The sequence below is a fragment of the Bufo gargarizans genome, chromosome 3, assembly GCF_014858855.1.
Source record: "Bufo gargarizans isolate SCDJY-AF-19 chromosome 3, ASM1485885v1, whole genome shotgun sequence".
NCBI classification, from domain to species: domain Eukaryota; kingdom Metazoa; phylum Chordata; class Amphibia; order Anura; family Bufonidae; genus Bufo; species Bufo gargarizans.
This window is the reverse complement of record NC_058082.1, coordinates 33,257,689-33,285,483: the sequence shown is the minus strand read 5'-3', so window position 1 is coordinate 33,285,483 and position 27,795 is coordinate 33,257,689. Positions and strand designations below refer to the sequence as shown.

The 27,795-nt window shown below is 44.8% G+C and overlaps 1 protein-coding gene across 1 annotated transcript in view; it reads right to left on the bottom strand.

Annotated features, from left to right (window-relative positions):
• NOX4 (NADPH oxidase 4) overlaps window positions 1-27,795 on the bottom strand; it is a 267,595-nt gene that overhangs the window by 220,981 nt on the left and 18,819 nt on the right. The window contains exons 3-4 of the mRNA XM_044286900.1: window positions 26,184-26,294; window positions 25,046-25,130 (exon numbers count right to left, since the gene is read on the bottom strand). Coding sequence (XP_044142835.1) covers window positions 25,046-25,130; window positions 26,184-26,294 — 196 coding nt within the window. The remainder of the gene's footprint in view (window positions 1-25,045; window positions 25,131-26,183; window positions 26,295-27,795) is intronic.

Here is a 27,795-nt window from a genome sequence, read left to right as displayed (position 1 = left end):
TACTTCCTCAGCTCAGGCCAGGAACATAACTGGAGCTCAGCTCAGGCCATAGACAGAAGATACACATTATGGTGGAATTCAGCTTTTACGTTTTACAAGGACATATGACATAGTCACAAGTAATTTGCCATAAGAGTATCACCAAGAAAGCAGATGTCAAGCAATCACCAGTCTTTTTTTTTTTTTTTAACGACAGATAATTGCACCTCCCTCCGGAGTTCAAATCGCCAATTTCTGAGTCACCACTCTTCCCTGTCCATGAGACATACAATGGGAAGCATGTGCGGATGAATGACAACCGCAACTAAGCACATATGGCTGCTCTATGAAAGCCGGCAGAGAAATGAGATGAAGGGCCTCGGTGGGAAATCAACCACAATAAACAAGAAACCACTGGTGTGGGGGGGGGGGGGGTCCGTATCCAACATTACACATCTGTAGTGTACGAGGACACCAGGGATGGTGGACAGGGGGCTTCGTTATCACACCACTGTCTGCGGAGAGCTGTCTTCAGCATCAACCACCAGATAATTGCTAATCGTGGTTTTCCCATCTGCTGCAGACACTTAGCCAGACGATGACATCACCGACAATCTGTAAAAAAAAGCTTGACACGGGCAAACGAAGGGAAAATTAAACAATTTAAAACGTCCATTCCCATATGTTCTAGAGCTGCCAAGTCACACCGTCCGAGCATGTAAAAGAGCGTCAGGAGAGTGACATTCGGTCTTCAGCACAGTGCAGCTCATTATATGGGGAGCTTATTTGGCAGGGAAATATACTGAGCTCAGGTGCCTATAGTATATAGAAGAAAGCAAGCAAATATTTTACAGGATAAGAGCAAGCGGCCCCTTAGATTTTAGGGGTCCCTAAAACAGGAGGAACCAATCTAGTTGCACAATGGAGGGATATACTTCACCATATAAATGAACCGTACTATGTGCCATTCCTGCACACCCTTGAGGCCAATGATTGGCTGGCGGTGATGACTTGCATGTGCAGCGAGCCCAGGAGTGGGGGAGAGGATAGGAGTGATAGTAGTAAAATGGCGGTTGTAGTGGTTATTCACTCTGATGCTCCCCTGGGCTGTACAGTGATGGGAGGGAGCACCTGTCTTCCCTTCGAGGCACACCGTGGTTCTGGGGTTTCTCCTGCCTGATGGTGGATCGGGGTGCCCTTGATGGTGGTGAATGGTAAGGTGCAAACCAATGATGGTATGGTGGTGCAGTGTGACGGTGCAGGCAATAATAATACCAGGTTAACAGCAGAACGGTTCTTTACTGAAGAATCATGTTCAGAGTCAGTTCTCAGCATGCATGGACTGACAGTTCTTCCACAATTTTGCCATTTCACAGATCTTACAGATCTCATGTTGCGAATGTAGTTGATAGGCCAAGATGTCACTTTAAAGTAGTTTTCCCTCACACTGCGCTTCTCTAACCCACACTTAAGCATCAAGAAACTTTTTTTTCACTATGCAACCACAGTGCAGCCCCCAACGTCGGACTAAGTTCTATATCTTTTTCACAGGTTGCTGTACTTGCAGTTAATGGTTCAACAGGTTTCCACAGCAGAATATAGTAAAGTGGGCATATCCAGATCCTGCCTTTGTCAAGTCTGTTTAGGCACCAGAAGACTTATTTCCTGAGCAGGTTGGCTGTGGAGCCTATAAGCTTTGTTTTAGGCAGTTTATCTCCACAGAGCTTTTACACGCAACTCCTCTTGACAATGGAATGCTCCTCAAATATATATTTTACTCTTTTCTGCACTTTAGCGGGTTTCAGTGGCGTACCCGGGGGGGTAGGGGGGGGGCAGTCCGCCCCGGGTGCAGGTTCTCACAGGGGTGCCACTGCTAGGCCGAGAAGCAATGAGAGCCATAGATGATAGCGCTCATTGCTGAAGCGCTGACACCCACAAACTGCGGCGGATCACGAGTGCGGAGCGCATAGTTCCCTGCACCGCCGCCGATCACCGCCATAGGCTTCAGGCCTAGTAGGCCTGAGGCCTATGCAGTAGTGAAATCCCGGCGCAGGCATGCGCGATGATGTCATTGCGCGCACCTGTGCCGGGACTCCGCAGCACAGTGCCGGGACTCTGCGAGCAAGTGAAGGTGAGTATTTAGCTTTTATTTATTTTTATTTATTTTATGCGCCAACTTTGCACACAGGAGGACATGTTGAGGGAGAATATGGTGGGATACTGTGTGGGCAAATCATTTTTTTTTTATGTGCCAACTTTGGGGGACATGAGGGGGTGCACACAGGAGGACATGTGGGGGAATAATATGGTGGGATACTGTGTGGGGGCAAATTATTATGGGAGGGATTACTATGTGGGGGCAATAATTATGAGAGGGATTACTATGTGCGGGGAGAATTACTATATAGGCAATGTGGGGGAAACTACTGTGTGGGGGGCAGTGTGGGGGACACTACTGTATGGGGCAGTGTGGGGGACACTACTGTAAGGGGCAGTGTGGGGGAAATTACTGTGTGGGGGACACTACTGTGTGGGGGCAGTGTGGGGGAAATTACTGTGTGGGGGACACTACAGTGTGGGGGCAGTGTGGGGGAAATTACTTTGTGGGGGACACTTCTGTGTGAGGGAAATTACTGTAGGGGGGACACTACTGTGTGGGGGGAAACTACTGTATGGGGGGAAACTACTTTGTGGGGGCAGTGTGGGGGAAATTACTGTGGAGGAAACTACTGTGTGGGGGCAGTGCAGGGAAATTAGTGTGGGGGACACTACTGTATGGGGGCAGTGTGGGGGAAACTACTGTGTGGGGCCAGTGTGGAGGAAACTACTGTGTGGGGGAAACTACAGTATGGGGGCAGTGTGGGGGAAATTACTGTATGGGGAAATTACTGTGGGGGGCAATATGGGGGAAATTACTGTGGGGGGCAATATGGGGGAAATTACTGTGGGGGGGACACTACTGTATGGGGGAAATTACTGTGGGGGGGACACTACTGTGTGGGGGCAATGTGGGGGAAACTACAGTATTGGGGCAGTGTGGGGGAAATTACTGTGTGGGGGAAATTACTGTGTGGGGGGCACTACTGTGTGGGGAAAGTGTGGGGGCCATTACTGTGTGGGGAAAGTGTGGGGGACACTACTGTGTGGGGGCAATGTGGGGGAACTACAGTATTGGGGCAGTGTAGGGGAAATTACTGTGTGGGGGAAATTACTGTGTGGGGGACACTACTGTGTGGGGAAAGTGTGGGGGGAACTACTGTGTGGGGGCAGTGTGGAGGAAACTACTGTGTGGGGGAAACTACAGTATGGGGGCAGTGTGGGGGAAATTACTGTATGGGGAAATTTCTGTATGGGGAAATTACTGTGGGGAAAAATGTCAGAGAAATTACTGTGTGGGGGACACTACTGTGTGGGGAAAGTGTGGGGGAAACTACTGTGTGGGGAAAGTGTGGGGGACACTACTGTGTGGGGAAAGTGTGGGGGACACTACTGTGTCGGGAAAGTGTGGGGGACACTACTGTGTGGGGAAAGTGTGGGGGACACTACTGTGTGGGGAAAGTGTGGGGGACACTACTGGGTGGGGAAAGTGTGGGGGACACTACTGTGTGGGGGAAACTACTGTATGAGGGAACCTACTGTGTGGGGGACAGTGTGGGGGTAATTACTGTACGGGCTCAGTGTGAGGGAAACTACTGTATGGTGCAGTGTGGGGAAATTACTGTATTGGGGCAGTGTGGGGGAAATTACTGTGTGGGGGCAGTGTGGGGGAAATTACTGTGTGGGGGCAGTGTGGGGGAAATTACTGTGTGGAGACAGTGTGGGGGAAATTACTGAGTGGGGGCAGTGTGGGGCAAATTACTGTATGGGGGCAGTGTGGGGGCAAATTACTGTATGGGGGACACTACTGTGTGGGGGACACTACTATGTGGGGAAAGGGTGGGGGACACTACTGTGTGGGGGCAGTGTGGGGAAATTACTGTATGGGGAAACTACTGTGTGGGGGCCAATGTGGGGGAAATGACTGTGGGGGCAGTGTGGGGGAAACTACTGTGTGGAGAAAGTCTGGGGGACACTACTGTGTGGGGGACACTACTGTGTAGCGTAAACTACTGTGTGGGGGAAACTACAGTATGGGCGCTGTGTGGGGGAAATTATTGTGTGGGGGACACTAGTGTTTGGGGTGTAATGTGGGGGTAAACTACTGTGAGGGGGCAGTGTAGGGGAAACTACTGTATGGGGTCAGTGTGGGGAAACTACAGTATGGGGGCAGTGTGGGGGAAAAAAATGTAAGGGGACAGTGTGGGGAAACTACTGTGTGGGGGACACTACTGCATAGAGAAGTGTGGGGGACACTACTGTATGGGGGCAGTGTGGGGTACACTACTGTGTGGGGGAAACTACTGTGTGACTGTATGGGGGAAACTACTGTGTTGGGGAAACTACTGTGTGGGGGGAAGTGTGGGGGAAATTATTGTATGGGGCAGTGTAAGGGAAACTACTGTATGGGGGCAGTGTGAGGGAAACTACTGTATAAGGGCAGTGTGGGGGAAATTACTGAGTTGGGGCAGTGTGGGGAAAATTACTGTATGGGGGCAGTGTGGGGAAAATTACTGTATGGGGGCAGTGTGGGGGACATTACTGTATGGGGGCAGTGTGGGGGCCACTACTGTATGGGGCAGTGTGGGGGAAATTACTGTGTGGGGGACACCACTGTGTGGGGGAAGTGTGGGGGAAATTTCTGTGTGGGGGACACTACTGTGTGGGGGCAGTGTGGGGGAAATTACTTTGTGGGGGACACTACTGTGTGGGGGAAATTACTGTGTGGGGGACACTACAGTGTGAGTGAAACTACTGTATGGGGGAAACTACGGTGGGGGGGAAACTACTGTGGGGGGGACTACTGTGTGGGGGCTGTGTGGGGAAAATTACTGTGGGGGCAGTATGGGGGAAACTACTGTGTGGGGGAAACTTCTGTGTGGGAGCAGTGCAGGGAAACTAGTGTGGGGGACACTACTGTATGGGGGCAGTGTGGGGTAAACTACTGTGTGGGGGCAGTTTGGAGGAAACTACTGTGTGGGGGAAACTACAGTATGGGGGCAGTGTGGGGGAAATTACTGTATGGGGGAAACTACTGTGTGGGGGCAATGTGGGGGAAATTACTGTGGGGGCAATGTGGGGGAAATTACTGTGGGGGGGGGAATTACTGTGTGGGGGCAGTGTGGGGGAAATTACTGTATGGGGCAGTGCTGGGGACACTACTGTATGGGGGCAGTGTGGGGGCCACTACTGTATGGGGCAGTGTGGGGGACACCACTGTGTGGGGGCAGTGTGGGGGAAATTTCTGTGTGGGGGACACTACTGTGTGGGGGCAGTGTGGGGGAAATTACTTTGTGGGGGACACTACTGTGTGGGGGAAATTACTGTGAAGGAAATTACTGTGGCGGGACACTACTGTGTGGGAGAAATTACTGTGTGGGGGACACTACAGTGTGGGGGGGACTACTGTGTGGGGGCAGTGTGGGGAAAATTACTGTGGGGGCAGTATGGGGGAAACTACTGTGTGGGGGCAGTGTGGGGGAAACTTCTGTGTGGGAGCAGTGCAGGGAAACTAGTGTGGGGGACACTACTGTATGGGGGCAGTGTGGGGTAAACTACTGTGTGGGGGCAGTTTGGAGGAAACTACTGTGTGGGGGAAACTACAGTATGGGGGCAATGTGGGGGAAATTCCTGTATGGGGGAAACTACTATGTGGGGGAAATTACTGTGGGGGCAATGTGGGGGAAATTACTGTGGGGGGGAAATTACTGTGTGGGGGCAGTGTGGGGGAAATTACTGTGTGGGGGCAGTGTGGGGGAAATTACTGTATGGGGCAGTGTGGGGGAAATTACTGTGTGGGGGTAGTGTGGGGGAAATTGCTATATGGGGGCAGCATGGGGGGGCGTTGCTTTTGGGGAGGCACTGTAGGGGCAATTCTATTATTTCTGGGGACACTATACAATGAATATTACCTGAAGCACAATATAGGATGTTATTATTACTGGGGCACTCTAGGGGACATTATAGCTGCTGTGGACACTATAGGGACATTTGGGGTAATTTATCAAACTGGTGTAAAGTAGAACTAGCTTAGTTGCCCATAGCAGCTAATCAGATTCCACCTTTCATTTTTGACAACTCTTTTGGAAATCCAGTTCTACTTTACACCAGTTTGATAAATGACCCCATTATGTCTATTAGTCACTATTTTTTCAGCAGTATAGTACCTGGGGCATTGGGGGGCACAACAGGCACAGTATTGGGGTGGCAGCAGGATGACACTGTGAGGGCACCAGGATGGGGAGGTTGATGTAAAAAATTGAGAAATCTAACGTGTCTGTGTTACAAACTCTGTAGAGACGAGATGCGGCTAAGAGAATTCGTCATGGCGGTCTGGGTCAAACGGAGAAGAGGAGATGTCCCTGGATTTAAGAGGTATGTAGTCAAGTATTGGGGGGGGGGGGGGTGCCAGAGAAAAGACTCTCCCCGGGTGCCAAACACCCTAGGCATGCCACTGGTGGGTTTTAAGCTTTCTCTCTGGCTGGTTCACTATCCATGGCTGTTATTAGTTGCCTCTCTCCTTATCACTGTCTGGCCACCATCTGTACAACACTGAGTTCTAACCACTCCTTATGGAAACAGTGTAACAGCACCACCAAATTTTTAACCCTTTAACCTCTTTAAATAGGGCTAGACTGCAATACTAGAAGCAACCTGTTCATAGGTGTGGCACTGTTTTTTTTTTTCTAACTCTGTACAGTCCGTTTAAGAATATTCCATGATTACATTTGAGGAACATGGTTGTAAACCAAAAAAATTAAAACCCATATAAAAGAAAGGTAAAAAAATATGTGGTATCGGTGTGAAACCTATAGAACTCTTAACAAGCATAAAAGCATGCTCACAATAGAGGGACATAGCTGTGAACTACTGGTGGGTTCACCCCTTCTCATCCATTGTATAGGCTAGAGTTGAGCGAATTTCTCAAAAATTCGATTCGGCCGGATCGCCAAATTTTCCAAAAAGATTTGCTTAGATCCGAATTTATTTGTGGCAAATCGCGTAAAAAAACATCTGTTTCCAGGCTGCAGAGAGCCTTTATAGTGGTGTAGAACACTGTGCCTTGCAGTAACACACATAGTGAGTCTGCTGTGGTAGTAAAACAATACTGTGAGTCCATATGACACGCAGATGACAGGAGTCACTCTTAGAATCACTGCACACGTCACTTATTTATGCAGTCATGGGGCCAAAATAACTCAAGTATGAACTCAGCCTTACAGGTCGATGTTAGCGCCAAGAAGAAGTGCACTCATTTTACACTGTCGCCAGCTGATTCCACATAGATGTCTACAGAACCTGTTCTATTAAACGCCTATACAAGTAGAGCCCCCCCCCCGACAGAGTGGAGAGGGTGTCAGCAGTAAGTGTGTGTTGATTTGACATCACTGATTATTTTTTCCTTCCTCTAATCCGTCAGAACAATCACCCACAAAAAACGGATCCTGTCTGTGGAGAATACGCCTTCACTCGGTCAGCATTTGGTCAGTAATCCATCAGTATTGCTAATGCCAAAAAAAACAGGAGTGGATCCAAAACAGAGATGACACGTGAATGGAATATTTGCATGTCTTCTGTGTTTTGTACCCACTTCTGCTTTTGGCTACCAAATCATAAGCCAATTCTGATGGGACCATACAGGCCTTACAGCTGCTACACAGATAGGATCCGTTGTGCGTCTCATTTTTCCTTCCTTCTGACAGATCAGAAGAAGGGTCAAATAAATGATGATGTCATCCAGGCCAAAAAGGCAAAAAAGTGGTCCAGTCATGAAGTGGGGAGGGTGGGAACAGCATAGGTAGACCACATAGTGGCACAATGACAGAGTCTGGAGGCGGCAGCAGCAGTAGCAGCATCATGAGAAGGCCACTGAGTGGCACAATGACAGTCCGGAGGTGGTGGCATTATCAGTAGGAGGCCACAGAGTGGCACAATGACCAAGTGTGGATGTGGCGGCAGCATCAGGAGACCACAGAGTGGCAAGGTGACATAGTGTGGAGGTGGTGGCAGCATCAGGAGGCCACAGAGTGGCAAGGTGACATAGTGTGGAGGTGGCGGCAGCATCAGGAGGCCACAGAGTGATAAGGTGACATAGTGTGGAGGTGGCAGCAGCATAAGAAGGCCACAGCATGAGGAGGCCACAGAGTGGCACGACGGCGAGAGATTGCGAGGTGGCAGCAGCATGAGGAGTCCGCAGAGTGGCCGCTTCGTCTATTCAATTATAGGGAATATGAAACAGAACAGAAAGTTCAAATTTCTCAACTTTATAAAGTGTTGCTTAACCGCCTCCGGACCGCCTAACGCAGATGTGCGGTCCGGAGGCGGCAGCCCTGCGCACGACGACGCATATACGCGTCATCTCGCGAGGGCATGGATTTCCTGTGAACGCGCGCACACAGGTGCGCGCGCTCACAGGAACGGAAGGTAAGCGAGTGGATCTCCAGCCTGCCAGCGGCGATCGCTCGCTGGCAGGCTGGAGATCTGATTTTATTAACCCCTAACAGGTATATTAGACGCTGTTTTGATAACAGCGTCTAATATACCTACTACCTAGTCCTCTGGTGGTCCCTTTTGTTAGGATCGACCACCAGAGGACACAGGTAGGTCAGTAAAGTCGCACCCAAACACTACACTACACTACACCCCCCCCGTCACTTATTAACCCTTTATGAACCCCTGATCACCCATGATCACCCCATATAAACTCCCTGATCCCCCCCCTGTCATTGATCACCCCCTGTCATTGATCACCCCCCTGTCAGGCTCCGTTCAAACGTCCGTATGATTTTTACGGATTCACGGATACATGGATCGGATCCGCAAAACACATGCGGACGTCTGAATGGAGCCTTACAGGGGGGTGATCAATGACAGGCGGGTGATCACCCATATACACTCCCTGATCACCCCCTGTCATTGATCACCCCCCTGTAAGGCTCCATTCAGACGTCCGCATGATTTTTACGGATACATGGATACATGGATCGGATCCGCAAAACACATGCGGACGTCTGAATGGAGCCTTACAGGGGGGTGATCAATGACAGGCGGGTGATCACCCATATACACTCCCTGATCACCCCCTGTCATTGATCACCCGCCTGTCATTGATCACCCCCTTGTAAGGCTCCATTCAGACGTCTGCATGTGTTTTGCGGATCCGATCCATGGATCCATGGATCCGTAAAAATCATACGGACGTCTGAATGGAGCCTTACAGGGGGGGTGATCAGTGACAGGGGGGTGATCACCCTGATCACCCCCTGTCATTGATAACTCCCCTGTAAGGCTCCATTCAGACGTCCGCATGTGTTTTGCGGATCCGATCCATGTATCCGTAAAAATCATACGGACGTCTGAATGGAGCCTTACAGGGGGGGTGATCAGTGACAGGGGGGTGATCACCCTGATCACCCCCCGTCATTGATAACCCCCCTGTAAGGCTCCATTCAGACGTCCGCATGTGTTTTGCGGATCCGATCCATGTATCCATGGATCCGTAAAAATCATACGGACGTCTGAATGGAGCCTTACAGGGGGGGTGATCAGTGACAGGGGGGTGATCACCCTGATCACCCCCTGTCATTGATAACCCCCCTGTAAGGCTCCATTCAGACGTCCGCATGTGTTTTGCGGATCCGATCCATGTATCCATGGATCCGTAAAAATCATACGGACGTCTGAATGGAGCCTTACAGGGGGGGTGATCAGTGACAGGGGGGTGATCACCCTGATCACCCCCTGTCATTGATAACCCCCCTGTAAGGCTCCATTCAGACATCCGCATGTGTTTTGCGGATCCGATCCATGTATCCATGGATCCGTAAAAATCATACGGACGTCTGAATTGAGCCTTACAGGGGCGTGATCAATGACAGGGGGGTGATCAGGGAGTCTATATGGGTGATCACCCCCCTGTCATTGATCACCCCCCTGTCATTGATCACCCCCCTGTAAGGCTCCATTCAGACGTCCGCATGTGTTTTGCGGATCCGATCCATGGATCCGTAAAAATCATACGGACGTCTGAATGGAGCCTTACCAGGTGGGTGATCAATGACAGGGGGGTGATCCGGGAGTCTATATGGGTGATCACCCCCCTGTCATTGATCACCCCCCCCTGTAAGGCTCCATTCAGACATTTTTTTGGCCCAAGTTAGCGGAAATTTTTTGTTTGTTTTTGTTTTTTCTTACTAAGTCTCATATTCCACTAACTTGTGTCAAAAAATAAAATCTCACATGGACGCACCATACCCCTCACGGAATCTAAATGCGTAAACATTTTTAGACATTTATATTCCAGACTTCTTCTCACGCTTTAGGGCCCCTAAAAAGCCAGGGCAGTATAAATACCCCACATGTGACCCCATTTCGGAAAGAAGACACCCCAAGGTATTCCGTGAGGGGCATATTGAGTCCATGAAAGATTGAAATTTTTGTCCTAAGTTAGCGGAAAGTGAGACTTTGTGAGAAAAAAAACTAAAAAAATCAATATCCGCTAACTTATGCAAAAAAAAAAAAATTTCTATGAACTCGCCAGGCCCCTCATTGAATACCTCGGGGTGTCTTCTTTCCAAAGTGGGGTCACATGTGGGGTATTTATACTGCCCTGGCTTTTTAGGGGCCCGAAAGTGTGAGAAGAAGTCTGGGATCCAAATGTCTAAAAATGCCCCCCTAAAAGGAATTTGGGCACCTTTGCGCATCTAGGCTGCAAAAAAGTGTCACACATCTGGTATCGCCGTACTCAGGAAAAGTTGGGCAATGTGTTTTGGGGTGTCATTTTACATATACCCATGCTGGGTGAGATAAATATCTTGGTCAAATGCCAACTTTGTATAAAAAAAATTGGAAAAGTTGTCTTTTGCCAAGATATTTCTCTCACCCAGCATGGGTATATGTAAAATGACACCCCAAAACACATTCCCCAACTTCTCCTGAGTACGGCGATACCAGATGTGTGACACTTTTTTGCAGCCAAGGTGGGCAAAGGGGCCCAAATTCCAAAGAGCGCCTTTCGGATTTCACAGGCCATTTTTTACAGATTTTGATTGCAAGGTACTTCTTACACATTTGGGCCCCTAAATTGCCAGGGCAGTATAACTACCCCACAAGTGACCCCATTTTGGAAAGAAGACACCCCAAGGTATTCCGTGAGGGGCATGGCGAGTTCCTAGTATTTTTTATTTTTTGTCACAAGTTAGCGGAAAATGATGATTTTTCTTTTTTTTTCTTTTTTCCTTACAAAGTCTCATATTCCACTAACTTGCGACAAAAAATAAAAAATTCTAGGAACTCGCCATGCCCCTCACGGAATACCTTGGGGTGTCTTCTTTCCAAAATGGGGTCACTTGTGGCGTAGTTATACTGCCCTGGCAATTTAGGGGCCCAAATGTGTAAGAAGTACCTTGCAATCAAAATGTGTAAAAAATGGCCTGCGAAATCCGAAAGGTGCACTTTGGAATATGTGCCCCTTTGCCCACCTTGGCTGCAAAAAAGTGTCACACATCTGGTATCGCCGTACTCAGGAGAAGTTGGGGAATGTGTTTTTGGGTGTCATTTTACATATACCCATGCTGGGTGAGAAAAATATCTTGGTCAAATGCCAACTTTGTATAAAAAAATTGGAAAAGTTGTCTTTTGCCAAGATATTTCTCTCACCCAGCATGGGTATATGTAAAATGACACCCCAAAACACATTCCCCAACTTCTCCTGAGTACGGCGATACCAGATGTGTGACACTTTTTTGCAGCCAAGGTGGGCAAAGGGGCACATATTCCAAAGTGCACCTTTTGGATTTCACCGGTCATTTTTTACACATTTTGATTGCAAAGTTCTTCTCACACATTTGGGCCCCTAAATTGCCAGGGCAGTATAACTACCCCACAAGTGACCCCATTTTGGAAAGAAGACACCCCAAGGTATTCCGTGAGGGGCATGGCGAGTTCCTAGAATTTATTTTTTTTGTCGCAAGTTAGTGGAATATGAGACTTTGTAAGAAAAAAAAAATATAATAAATCATCATCATTTTCCGCTAACTTGTGACAAAAAATAAAAAGTTCTATGAACTCACTATGCCCATCAGCGAATACCTTAGGGTGTCTACTTTCCGAAATGGGGTCATTTGTGGGGTTTTTCTACTGTCTGGGCATTGTAGAACCTCAGGAAACATGACAGGTGCTCAGAAAGTCAGAGCTGCTTCAAAAAGCGGAAATTCACATTTTTGTACCATAGTTTGTAAACGCTATAACTTTTACCCAAACAATTTTTCTTTTGCCCAAACATTTTTTTTTTATCAAAGACATGTAGAACTATAAATTTAGCGAAAAATGTATATATGGATGTCGTTTGTTTTGCAAAATTTTACAGCTGAAAGTGAAAAATTTCATTTTTTTGCAAAAAAATCGTTACATTTCGATTAATAACAAAAAAAGAAAAAATGTCAGCAGCAATAAAATACCACCAAATGAAAGCTCTATTAGTGAGAAGAAAAGGAGGTAAAATTCATTTGGGTGGTAAGTTGCATGAGCGATAAACGGTGAAAGTAGTGTAGTGCCGAAGTGTAAAAAGTGCTCTGGTCATGAAGGGGGTTTCAGCTAGCGGGGCTGAAGTGGTTAAAACACGATTTAATAATACACGTTCTCCGGCACATAAGGCTTGGCAAGCTGATTGTTTGTGAATTTCCCTTGAAGATTGGGATAATATATTGGCGAATTTAAGTTTACTTTCTTAAAATTTTAATCAAGTTTTGGTTTAATTTAATATTCAATATTTAATAAATTTAATAATAAAAATTAAGTGTTGCCTAAGGCTACTTTCACACTAGCGTTCGGGTTTCCGTTCGTGAGCTCCGTTTGAAGGAGCTCACGAGCGGACCCGAACGCAGCCGTCCAGCCCTGATGCAGTCTGAATGGAGGCGGATCCGCTCAGACTGCATCAGTCTGGCGGCGTTCAGCCTCCGCTCCGCTCGCCTCCGCACGGACAGGCGGACAGCTGAACGCTGCTTGCAGCGTTCGGGTGTCCGCCTGGCCGTTCGGAGGCGTGCGGATCCGTGCGGATCCGTCCAGACTTTCAATGTAAGTCAATGGGGACGGATCCGTTTGAAGATGCCACAATGTGGCTCAATCTTCAAGCGGATCCGTCCCCCATTGACTTTACATTGAAAGTCTGAACGGATCCGCGCAGGCTACTTTCGCACTTGCGCACTTGCGAATTTTTTTAAAGTTATTAATGCAGACGGATCCGTACTGAACGGAGCCTCCGTCTGCATTAATATGAGCGGATCCGTTCAGAACGGATCCGCCCGAACGCTAGTGTGAAAGTAGCCTAAGACAGGAAAGAATCCGCCAGTTTTCAGTTTATTAGACGACGTGGTTACAATGGAGAAAGCATTCCAAAAAACTATTTCTCTCCACCTGAAGACGAATGCTCTCAAGATTGATGCAAGTGTGGTATCGGTTGCTCATTGACCCAAATACTTGTGGGGGAACCTGCCTGGCATGAACAGGCCTCTAGTAGCTACAGACAATGAGAAGACAAAGTGTCAAGACAGCTTTGAGCCCGGAGGAGTCGCAAAGTTCACCAAGATATGTCACTAAAGATTTTACCGCATATAACCGCTAGTGTTGATCACCAATATTCGAATTGCAAATTTTTATTGCGATAATCGGCACTTCGAGAATTCGCGAATATTTATAATATAGTGATGTATATTCAGAATTTCGAATATTCAAGATTTTATTTTAATCAGTACATATGATCCCTCCCTGCTTCTAGCTTGTGGGCCAATGAGAAGGCTGCAATATCTTTGACTTTAGGAGTAGTGTTGATTGCGAATTTCTGTATTGCTAATTTTCGCAATGCGAATTTTCGTGATGAGAATGTTCGTAATGCGAATCAAAGAGATTGTGAAAACTCAGATCCAATGGTATATTCTAACCCCCAGGCGTTCCCATGGTGACGGGGACGCTTGTCAGGGAGGAGTATGCCAAAGTGGAACAACTGTACAGATAAAAAAATAAAAAAGACGAATATTATAAAAAACAAATACATTCATTTTTTAGAATATTCGTAATATTCTAAAACAAGAATATATAGCAATATAGTGAATATTCGAAAAAAAAGCTAATGTAGAACAATTTTGCTAATATATTGTTAAAATTTTTTTATAGTTGTCATTTTTTTCCAATCTAAACTTCAGATGAGAAAAAAAATTACAACTATTAGACAAACAAGATTATAGCACTATATTAGCTAAATTGCTCTTTATTTGTTTTTTTTGAATAGTTGCTATATTGCTATATATTTGTTTTTTAGAATATTCGTAGTATTCTAAAACAAGAATATATAGCAAATTATAATATTACGAAAAATTGCATTACAAAAATTCTCAATCAACACTACTTCTAAAGTCAAAGATACTGCAGCCTTCTCATTGGCCCACAAGCTAGAAGCAGGGAGGGATCATGTCATATGTACTGATTAAATAAAAATCGAATATTTGCTATATATTCTTGTTTAAGAATATTACGAATATTCTAAAAAACAAATATATTCATTTTTTAGAAAACTCAATATTTTTTTTTTAAATCTTTACAGTTGTTCCACTATGGCATACTCCTCCCCGACAAACGTCCCCGTCACCATGGGATGCCTGGGGGTTAGAATATACCATCGGATCTGAGTTTTCACGATCTCATTGATTCTCATTTCAAAAATTCGCATTACAAAAATTCTCATTACAAAAATTCGCATTACGAAAATTCGCAATCAACACTACTCCTAACGAATATTCAAATTCACGAATATTCAACGAATATTCTATGAAATATTCACAAAATATTGCGAATTCGAATATGACCCCTGCCGCTCATCACTAATAACCGCAGAGCTAAAAGCTGAATAAATTTTGTTTTTCGACCAAAATACTTCAATAAAGATTTTACCACATACAGTACAGACCAAAAGTTTGGACACACCTTCTCATTCAAAGAGTTTTCTTTATTTTCATGAATATGAAAATTGTAGATTCACACTGAAGGCATCAAAACTATGAATTAACACATTATAATTATGGAATTATACCACATTATGGAATTATATACATAACAAAAAAGTGTGAAACAACTGAAAATATGTCATATTCTATGTTCTTTAAAGTAGCCACCTTTTGCTTTGATTACTGCTTTGCACACTCTTGGCATTCTATTGATGAGCTTCAAGAGGTAGTCACCTGAAATGGTTTTCACTTCACAGGTGTGCCCTGTCAGGTTTAATAAGTGGGATTTCTTGCCTTATAAATGGGGTTGGGACCATCAGTTGCATTGTGGAGAAGTCAAGTGGATACACAGCTGATAGTCCTACTTAATAGACTGTTAGAATTTGTATTATGGCAAGAAAAAAGCAGCTAAGTAAAGAAAAACGAGTGGCCATCGTTACTTTAAGAAATTAAGGTCAGTCAGTCCGAAAAATTGGGAAAACTTTGAAAGTGTCCCCAAGTGCAGTCACAAAAACCATCAAGCGCTACAAAGAAACTGGCTCACATGCGGACCGCCCCAGGAAAGGAAGACCAAGAGTCACCTCTGCTACGGAGGATAAGTTCATCCGAGTCACCAGCCTCAGAAATCGCAGGTTAACAGCAGCTCAGATTAGAGACCAGGTCAATGCCACACAGAGTTCTAGCAGCAAACACATCTCTAGAACAACTGTTAAGAGGAGACTGTGTGAATCAGACCTTCATGGTATAATATCTGCTAGGAAACCACTGCTAAGGACAGGCAACAAGCAGAAGAGACTTGTTTGGGCTAAAGAACACAAGGAATGGACATTAGACCAGTGAAAATCTGTGCTTTGGTCTGATGAGTCCAAATTTGAGATCTTTGGTTCCAACCACCGTGTCTTTGTGCGACGCAGAAAAGATGAACGGATGGACTCTACATGCTTGGTTCCCACCGTGAAGCATGGAGGTGTGATGGTGTGGGGGTGCTCCAGATTCTGATTGACGCGCTCTGTCTGGCCATTCGACTGCGGGTGGAAAGCAGAAGAGAATGACAACCGAACCCCCAAGCGAGAACAGAAAGCCTTCCAGAATCTGGAAACAAACTGCGTGCCCCTATCAGAGACTATGTCTGAAGGAATACCGTGCAATTTGACAATGTGATCAATAAATGCCTGCGCCAGCGTCTTAGCATTGGGCAAACCAGGAAAAGGGATGAAATGCACCATTTTGCTAAAACGGTCCACCACCACCAGAATCACAGTCTTCCCCGAGGAACGAGGCAGGTCCGTTATGAAGTCCATGGACAGATGTGTCCAAGGACGGGAAGGAATGGGTAAGGGAAGGAGAGGACCTGATGGCCGTGAATGAGGGACTTTGGCACGAGCGCAAGTCTCGCAGGCTGCCACAAAACCCTCAACCGACTTATGAAGCGCAGGCCACCAGAATCTCCGAGCGATGAGATCCAGTGTGGCTCTTACCCCCGGGTGCCCAGCAAGGACCGTATCGTGGTGTTCTTTAAAAATCTTGTGTCTTAAAGCGAGAGGCACAAACAACCTCCCAGGAGGACAAAAATCAGGAGCCTCTGACTGGGCTGCCTGCACCTCTGCCTCCAATTCAGGAAAAAGAGCAGAGACCACCACACCTTCAGCCAAAATGGGACCCGGGTCTTCAAAATTCCCGCCTCCCGGAAAACAACGTGACAGGGCATCTGCCTTCACATTCTTAACTCCAGGGCGGAACGTGACAACAAAATTAAACCTAGAAATGAACAAAGACCATCTGGCCTGTCTCGGGTTCAGACGCTTGGCTGACTCCAAGTAGGCCAGATTTTTATGGTCAGTAAATACGGTAATAGGGTGTCTGGCTCCCTCTAGCCAATGGCGCCATTCCTCAAAAGCCAACTTGATGGCCAACAATTCCCTATCTCCCACATCGTAATTTCTCTCTGCGGAGGAGAGTTTTCTTGAGAAAAAGGCACACGGTCGCCAATTGGCAGGAGAGGAACCCTGAGACAAGACCGCCCCCACGCCCACCTCAGAAGCATCAACCTCAACTATGAAGGGTAAAGAAACATCAGGTTGCACCAAGATGGGAGCGGAAGCAAAACTCTCCTTGATATCAGAAAAAGCCTTACGCGCCTCTACTGACCAAGAAGAAAAATCTACCCCATTTCTGGTCATATCAGTGAGTGGTTTAACAATAGAAGAATAATTCAAAATGAACTTCCTGTAATAATTGGCAAAGCCCAAAAAACGCATCAGCGCCTTCTGATTCTCAGGAAGCTCCCACTCAAGCACAGTGCGGACCTTCTCGGGGTCCATGCGAAAACCAGAAGCGGAGAGAAGAAACCCCAGAAATTGAATTTCTGGAACCGCAAACACACATTTTTCCAGTTTCGCATATAATTTATTCTCCCGTAGAATGAGCAAGACCTGACGTAAATGTTCCTTATGAGTTTTGAAATCGGGAGAAAAAATCAAAATGTCATCCAAATACACCAATACAAATTTTCCCATCAAATGATAAAAAATGCTGTTCACGAAATGCGGAAAAACGGCTGGGGCATTCATCAAACCAAAAGGCATAACCAAATTTTCAAAATGGCCCTCAGGGGTATTGAAGGCCGTCTTCCATTCGTCCCCTTCTCTGACCCTGACCAGGTTGTATGCCCTTCTTAGATCTAATTTGGAAAAGACTTTAGCCCCAACAACCTGGTTAAACAGGTCCGGGATCAGAGGAAGCGGATAAGGGTCACGAATTGTGATACTGTTCAGCTCCCTGAAATCCAGACAAGGTCTTAAAGAACCATCTTTTTTCTTAACAAAGAAAAAACCAGCGGCAACAGGTGACTTAGAGGGTCGTATGTGTCCTTTTCTCAGACTCTCAGAGATATAAGCACGCATAGCGATCCTCTCAGGTTGGGAAAGATTGTATAAACAAGATTTAGGCAGCTTGGCGTCTGGGATGAGATTAATAGGGCAATCGTACTCCCTGTGCGGGGGCAAATCCTGAACTCCACTCTCAGAGAAGACATCCGAAAATTCAGAGAGAAAAGATGGTACAGTCTTAGTAGCAACCTCAGAAACAGATGTCATGAGGCAATTCTCTCTGCAAAAGTCACTCCAACCATTTATTTGCCTCGCTTGCCAATCAATGGTGGGGTTATGCTTAGTGAGCCAGGGCAGCCCCAACACCAGAGGGGTAGGCAAACCGCTAAGGACGAAACATGACAAATCCTCAACATGAGCATCACTTACAATTAAACGGATATCGTGAACTATGCCCTTTAATGATTTCTGAGAAAGTGGAGCGGAATCGATAGCAAAAACAGGAATATCCTTTCCCAAAGTGCGCACCTGGAAACCATGAGTTATCGCAAATTGATTATCAATGAGATTGACCGCTGCTCCACTATCCACAAAAATCTCACAAAAAATGTTCTTGCCGGCAGGACAAAACGGGAACTACAAGCAAATGGAAAACCTTCAATTTCCGCCTCAACCCTGCCAATAGTAACAGACGGAACATTTTTAAAAGATTTTTTCCTGTTTATTTCTTTATTACTCCCAGAAAACTGCCTGAATCTCCTAGAGGGACAAATATTTGCCAAATGATTTATACCTCCACAACAAAAACAAACCCTCCCATGCGAGCTGAATCTTCTATTGTATAATTTCTGCGGATTGTTTACCCTGGCATAATAGACGTAGTCTAGACTCAGCCAGAGCAATACGATCCGGATCATCATATACCTGACCCAGGGCTAAAAAGAATTCATCCACTGAACGGAGAGGCCGTGCCCCCTCCGGCAGCGAAAAGGCCCAGGACTGAGCGTTACCTCTGAGCAGCGATATAATGATCCCCACCCTCCGTTCCTCATCTCCAGAGGAAAGGGGAAGAAGGCGAAAATGGAGTTTGCAAGCCTCTCTAAAACGCACAAAATTCTCACTACCCCCGGAGAACGTATCCGGGAGCGAGATCTTAGCCTCAGAACAAGCTCCATGAACGCAAGCTGAACCGGTCACTTGAAGCTGAGAAAAAGTCTTACGGAGGTCAGCTACCTCCAATGAAAGACCCTGGAAGCGTTCAGCCAAAAGTGAAACCGGATCCATGCTTGAGACGGTTTTGGCGGCTTATAATGTCACGGACGGTGTACAGGAAACAAGGCAAAGCAACATGCATAAATGACTTGCTGGATCCAAAAACTAAGGAACCAAGGGGGGACCCCTGCAGAAGACCTGGCACTTTCCCTGGTTGCTCAGCCTATGCAAAGATCCGAATGGTGGAGGTTTGCATATCCACGTACCTTGACTATATAACCCCTGAGCACCCTACGATAGTGAGGGGACACGACCACCGGCTCCCTACACAAGATACGGAGGGAGTCAGGGTCACCTGGGATCCAGCAAACAGAAAGTAACAGATAAATGTTCAACACTTAGCTTTTGTAGCAGACAGGAGAACAAGACCAGCGTGCACACACACTCCAGGAAGAAATATAAGCCGCCCAGAAAAGCATTCTGGGGAGGAATTTAAAGGGAAGCAATTAGTCCAACACATGACAGCTGAGAGAGGCTAACGAGATGAGAAACTGAATACCACAACAAAGTCAAGGAGGAGGTTCTGAAAGACCTCTGTCAGAGCTTCTCAGCTGTCTGGTTGTGACAGAGGTTTTTCCTATTGCGGTCCCTAGGGCCTTCTCACGTCTGTCCCTGCACTCAGAACGCTGGAAAATGTCTGACTCTAAGATGGACGCCGTATTTATAGGGCTGTGACATCACAGGGCTGGCTGGCTGCTGATTGGCTGCATGCACGACATTATGGGTCAGCCTACCTTCCCAGAGTTCCTTGCCCCATGTCCTCACATGTGTAGCCGCCATTGTAGACGCCATTTTAGAGCGAAGAAATTCGCATTCGTTGCTAATCCAATTTTTCCTGAAATTTGGATTGAATTCCACTTAGTCTGCTTTAATTTGCTTATCTCTAGTAGAGGACAATGGTGGTACAGTCTTTGGTGGGTTCTCCCTTCCCATGGCTTCACATGCAATTTGGAAAGGAGATTGGGAACGGTCTGCGTTTAGACCCCCACTACACTGAAAAGCCTTGGCTGTTACAGTGGCTTCCTCTATGGTACAGTCATTTTGCACACAAATCCTGATAGATATAAAATTCATTTTTGTTTTCCATCTCCAAAAACTTTGAACACAGATGAGTCTAAGGCAGAAAAAACACATTAAATAATTGTGGTTTCTCCAGGAATATCTGGAGGTACCGGTATATATCTTATTCTGGCTGTTTCCATGGCAATGCTTCGTGTTATTTAAAATTTTCTTCCAGTTCTCTCCTTCCCATGAACCACATCTTGTTTGCTGACTAACAGGCTCAGCAGTGCAATAAATATAGTCTGGATTGTGTAGGAGTCGATAAGGGAAGCTTAGGATGTCCTCCTCTACTCCTCAATGCATTTATCTGCAATGCCTCTGAGAAAGACCAATCTTTTTAAATCCTGCAATATTTGAGACGTCTCTGGAAGACGTCGCAAATATATTTGCTAATGTAATAAACTTTCAACAACATTGCAAAAATGCCCACAGATGTAGAGGACTTGACCACAGCAAAGCTCTTGGAGATGGACCAGAACATGATTAATCTGGATAAGGAGAAGGAATATTTAGGCTACACACATACAGCTGCCTTGTGATGACTACTCAGCACATAAAGCGCCCATCATGGTTTAAGATGCCTGATTCCACTTTTTTGAGATTCATAGAAGTTATTGGAAATGGAGTATGGTGTGATCTCTATGAACTGTGGAATAGGATTGCATTGCTAAATTATTGAGTTACACAAAAATCTGAAGATTTTGTAGACAAGTTACCGTACAAAAGTTAAAGTAATATTCTAAAATTGGTGAAATACGGTGATCAAATGCTGATCCTCCTATTGAAGAATAGGAGCCAGCGGTGGTGTAAACACCTACCAAGAGATGATATCAATTTTGGTCATGGCACTCTTTTCCATGTATTCTCTTTCAAGAGTTCTTGGGTTCATGAGCAAACTCCAAGATCAGTTGGGTGAGTCATCTGTCTACTGTACCAGGTGAGGGATATAGTTTCAAGACTGTTTACAGGGAAACTGCTATCATCTGGTACACATCACTTTTCAGGTGTCTCCGTTTTTCGCTCTTGGATGAAGTCATTTTGAAGCAACCATTGCTGGTCCTGTATTTTGTCTTTTGAATCTTTAACTTTGTGGTTCTGGAACACTGAAGACTGCATCTGCCCCTCATGGATCAGTAGAGGTTAGGTCATATTGACTGGCTCATTAGAAAGCCGCCCATAACTGACAACCCATAGTTTACCGTTGACAAGATGGGAAAGAGGTACGAAATCCGAAGATCATGGCGGGGCAAACAAAAGGTCAAAAACTGAAGATGAAGTTCATAGTGCAGTAAAAGATGGGATCAAAAATGACCACTGCCAGGTGATACCAATGTTCCTGATGGACCACAATGCATTTGTGGAGATCAGGGAGCTGGACAGAAGACAGACTGAGGTACACTGTTTAACCTACTGCTAGTTTATGGACCTGGATGCTGAGCAACAACATCTAAATGTTGTCTAAGATTTAACATATTAAGAGCCAGCCAAGTGGAATCCTTGTGTGTACTGTATGCACATGTACAGTATGTGGCGCCAGGGGTGTAAACAGACAGAAGAGGGCCCCTGTGCAACAACAGAAGGGCCGACAACTTGTCCTCTGCCAATAAATAGTACAACATATAAAAAACATAGAAGTATATAACCAAGTAAACATATTTAGAAAAATACGTGTAATTGTACATATGAATAGCACAAAAATATTTACAGGCATACACACTAATACATATAGTGAATACATATACAGACGTGGACAAAATTGTTGGTACCCTTTGGTCAATGAAAGAAAAAGTCACAATGGTCACAGAAATAACTTTAATCTGACAAAAGTAATAATAAATTAAAATTCTATAAATGTTAACCAATGAAAGTCAGACATTGTTTTTCAACCATGCTTCAACAGAATTATGTAAAAAAATAAACTCATGAAACAGGCATGGACAAAAATGATGGTACCCCTAACTTAATATTTTGTTGCGCAACCTTTTGAGGCAATCACTGCAATCAAACGCTTCCTGTCACTGTCAATGAGACATCTGCACCTCTCAGCAGGTATTTTGGCCCACTCCTCATGAGCAAACTGCTCCAGTTGTGTCCGGTTTGAAGGGTGCCTTTTCCAGACTGCATGTTTCAGCTCCTTCCAAAGATGCTCAATAGGATTGAGGTCAGGGCTCATAGAAGGCCACTTTAGAATAGTCCAATTTTTTCCTCTTAGCCATTCTTGGGTGTTTTTAGCGGTGTGTTTTGGGTCATTGTCCTGTTGCAAGACCCATGACCTGCGACTGAGACCAAGCTTTCTGACACTGGCTAGTACATTTCTCTCTAGAATTCCTTGATAGTCTTGAGATTTCATTGTACCCTGCACAGATTCAAGACACCCTGTGCCAGACGCAGCAAAGCAGCCCCAGAACATAACAGAGCCTCCTCCATGTTTCACAGTAGGGACAGTGTTCTTTTCTTGATATGCTTCATTTTTTCGTCTGTGAACATACAGCTGATGTGCCTTGGCAAAAACTTCGATTTTTGTCTCATCTGTCCACAGGACATTCTCCCAGAAGCTTTGTGGCTTGTCAACATGTAGTTTGGCATATTCCAGTCTTGCTTTTTTATGATTCGTTTTCAACAATGGTGTCCTCCTTGGTCGTCTCCCATGTAGTCCACTTTGGCTCAAACAACGACGGATGGTGCGATCTGACACTGATGTTCCTTGAGCATGAAGTTCACCTTGAATCTCTTTAGAAGTCTTTCTAGGCTCTTTTGTTACCATTCGGATTATCCGTCTCTTAGATTTGTCATCAATTTTCCTCCTGCGGCCACGTCCAGGGAGGTTGGCTACAGTCCCATGGATCTTAAACTTATGAATAATATGTGCAACTGTACTCACAGGAACATCTAGTTGCTTGGAGATGGTCTTATAGCCTTTACCTTTAACATGCTTGTCTATAATTTTCTTTCTGATCTCTTGAGACAGCTCTTTCCTTTGCTTCCTCTGGTCCATGTCGAGTGTGGTACACACCATATCACCAAACAACACAGTGATTACCTGGAGCCATATATATAGGCCCAATGGCTGATTACAAGGTTGTAGACACCTGTGATGCTAATTAGTGGACACACCTTGAATTAACATGTCCCTTTGGTCACATTATGTTCTGTGTTTTCTAGGGGTACCATCATTTTTGTCCATGCCTGTTTCATGAGTTTATTTTTTTACATAATTCTGTTGAAGCATGGTTGAAAAACAATGTCTGACTTTCATTGGTTAACATTTATAGAATTTTAATTTATTATTACTTTTGTCAGATTAAAGTTATTTCTGTGACCATTGTGACTTTTTCTTTCATTGACCAAAGGGTACCAACAATTTTGTCCACGTCTGTATATATAATACAAAATATATCAGATATGCATGAAAACATAAAAATGCGTTCATACTGTATGTACAAAATATAACTATTTGTGAACAACTTACACTTTGGTTCATATGATAGAAATATGTAGATCAATGGATGGATAGATGATGATAGATAGCAAGGGCGAACTGGGAACGTAAAGTGGCCCTGGTAAAAATACTAAAAGTGGCCCCGTTTTGTAGCTGGGTCCAAATTGATGGAAGGCAGGGCCAGCAATACCATATTGTGGCACATTATACCACCCCAACAGAGACAAAATACTGCCAGCAGCACAAAATACATCCCCAAAAAATTCCACTGGCCGGCCATGAGGAGGACTCAGGTGGCCACCTGGGCATCGGCCCACCAGGAAATTTCCCTGTAAGGTCTATGGCCAATCTGCTCTAGATAGAAAGATAGATAGATAGATAGATAGATAGATAGGAGATAGATAGATAAATATTAGATAGATAGATAGATAGATAGATAGATAAATGTTAGATAGATAGATACTGTAGATAGATAGATAGATTGATAGAATGTAGGAGATAGATAGATAGATAGATAGATAAATATTAGATAGATAGATAGATAGATATATAGATAGGAAATGGATAGATAGATAGATCGATAGATATGAGATAGATAGATAGATAGATATGAGATAGATAGATATGAGATAGATAGATAGATAGATATGAGATAGATAGATATGAGATAGATAGATAGATAGATATGAGATAGATAGATAGATTGATTGATAGATAGATAGATAGATAGATAGAATATATTACTGCGTGCCATAGACTGAGAGGAGCCTGATATACTATGGACTCCTATACCCCCACCCTGGACCTGTCCCCACCCCCCAACCCTACCCAATTATTTACCACTTGCTTTGGCAATGCTAAAATGTATTTAGTCCTGCCAATAAAGCTGATTTGATTTGATTTGATTTGATTTGATTTGATATGAGATAGATAGATAGATAAATAAATATTAGATAGATAGATAGATAGATATGAGATAGATAGATAGATAGATAGATATGAGATAGATAGATAGATATGAGATAGATAGATAGATAGATAGATAGATAGATATGAGATAGATAGATAGATAGATAGATAGATAGATAGATATGAGATAGATAGATAGATAGATATGAGATAGATAGATAGATAAATGATAGATAGATAGATAGATAGATAGATAGATAGATATGAGATAGATAGATAGATAGATAGATAGGAGATAGATAGATAGATATGAGATAGATAGATAGATATGAGATAGATAGATAGATAGATAGATATGAGATCGATAGATAGATAGATTAATAAATAATAGATAGATAGATAGATAGATAGATAGATAGATAAACTTGTATTTGAAAGGACAACCATATTATTAATGGCATTACCTGTAAAGACACAGATAGCGATGCCACACGCTGCATGGAATGATTTGTACTTATGTAGGAGTCTTCTGGTTTTCCTGCTTACAATCTATGTAAAAAGATAAATAAAATAATCAAATATACAGCAGAAGACGCACAGCTGATGGCTGCAGACAAGTTAATCGCTATGGTAACAGCACAGTTCAGCTGAACCTCATGTCAGAGTACAGATGTAGCAGAGTCCACTGCAGCCAATCACTGCGTAGCTTTAATTTTTTCCAAGCGCTAGAAAGAAATGAAAGCTGTGCTGTGATTGGTTGCTATGGGCAACAAAGAAAGATTTTCTTTAGACAACTTCATAAATCACCCTAATTAATGCATTGGAAGAAAGGAACTTTTTCTAGACTTAAAGGGGTTATCCAACATCATAACATCATACAACAGCCCCCCGGGCCCCTCACAGGGATTATACTTACCCCGCTCCAGTGCGGGGACCAAGAGCTGCGGAGGGAGTGGGGTAAGTATATTCCCTCTGAAGTGCCCGTCACATGGGGGGGGGGGCTGTTGTATGATGTTGGATAACCCCTTTAAATATTGATGACCGATCCTCAGGGCTACCTTTCACTGCATTCTGGAGCAAAAATACTTTTAATCTATATGCAAAGGACCAGTTAAGTGCACTGAGGGCGGGCCCAAGCCACTCTGTGCACCCTTACTCCACCTGCTTCCTCTGCCAGCTCCTCCTTCTCCTTTTTGTTTGACAGAGCCAGGCGAGATGACTATGTAGAACCTTGGCCTGTCAGTCAAGAAGAAGAGGCATCCATAATACAGGTGTGAGCAGGCCTAAGACACAAGGCCTTGGTTACCTGGTAGCTAGCACCACAAACGCATAGTTGCCAACCGTTCCGAATTTCTTGAGACTGTCCCTGCTTTTCAGAGACAGTCCTGGCAAATTTACACTGTCACGGGCCTGGCGGGGATAACACATAAGTGGGTGTTTCAAGGTGGGTTTGGTGCGTTCTCGGGGGTGGGACTTATATGCCCCAATTTTACCAACTAAAATGTTGGTAGGTATACACAAACCATCGAGTAAATTAGCAACATACAACATGGAGCTTCGGTGGAGAACTGAGGCGAGAACCAAGAACCAAAGAATACTTACCCTTCGAGATCTTCGGACCACAGCCAGCAGAGTCCGGCACATCGGCAACAGAACCAAACTGCAGTTGAAGTTGAGGACGGAGGCCGAAGCTCTGCTTATACACAATCCTAACTGGACAAACAGAACAAGCGTCAGGGTGAAGTGTACAACCCAACATATCCATTAATCTGGTGAAAAAATGTAGGCAACCCTTGTACGGTGGCTCAATGCATAGCCAAATTTCTCTACTCTACGCTGGATGAGGTTAAATTGTGACATGAAGCACATGAAATGTTCTCAGCATTAAGTAATGATCAAAAGAAGAAGGACAACAGAGAACATATCCCCGTTCCTGATATTCAGCCTTACTCTTTGATATCTTCCAAGACTAACAAGCCATGCTCACGAGCCTTACATGCCTCTAGTTGAGGAAAATTTGAGGAGCAATTTCTAACTTCTGAAGAATCTCCTCCACCCACGGTTCAATTATGTTTAAGAATGTAAGTTTGTTAAATTGGCAAGGTTGAACGCGGGTTACTGACCCTTCGCAGAGATTGCATACATTACAGTGCTGATCCTGTGAACATTATACGCCGTGAGCAGGGTCCCACTAGACACTGCCAGTGGTTAGAAAATGCATAATAGACAGGGATTTACATGTATTAGCATGGTTAGGATGTTTTTACATTATTTATGTGACATTTTGCACTAATTTGTGTCATTTGCATAGTTAATAATTTAAGAGTGTACAGTACCCAAGACCTGGGGGTATCTGCAAATATTTTATTGAATATTGTTATTTCATGTTATGTATTTTTAAAAAATATTTATTTATTTTACGCACTTCTATAGCGCTGCTATATTCTGCAGCGCTTTACAGACATTAGCATCACACATGTCCCCAATGGGGCACACAACCTAGGTTTTGGCCGTATATGCCAGCAGAGGAGTTAATGGTTGGCAGGAACAGGGCTAACCACCCTATTCCTCCCATTTTGGTAGGAGTGGGCTGGGCCGACTTCCTGCCAGGAGACGGAGCTCCTGCGTAGACATAAAAGGGTTGAGGAAGCACACGCTGGAGCTCCTACTCCTAGGAACCGTATCCAGTTTTCTCCTGCAAGATCATCCCGCCAGGGAGATCATTAGTATCCAGAGCACTGCTTCAGTGTGCCATGACAGCTGAGTGATCAGAGAAATTACAGCTTTAAAGACCCTGCTGCAGGTGAGGGACTACAGCTCAGACACCCATTGTCTAGTACAACCACCATGACATACTAACATAAAGCCTGAATATCACAGTGGACACCTATATCCACAAGTGCCTGCCAGTGGCATTAAATTGCCATACCATACCTCCTCATCTGGTGCCAGAACCTGCACTTTGTACTTACTTCTTCTGGATGTGCCACAAGTTATATTTTGCACTAAATAAAGAGAGACTTTTATACGTTTATTACTGACCTGATTCTTCAAACTATATTTCTACTGCACCGATCCCCAGAGAGCAATGGCCTGGGGAAGTAGACCATGGCACAACATTTTTATTTAATGCACTTATATGGCGCTTTGAGGGTTAGATGAATAAGTAGCTGCACTCACCGTGGTATGAACTCCGCTGCTTTGACAAAGCGCG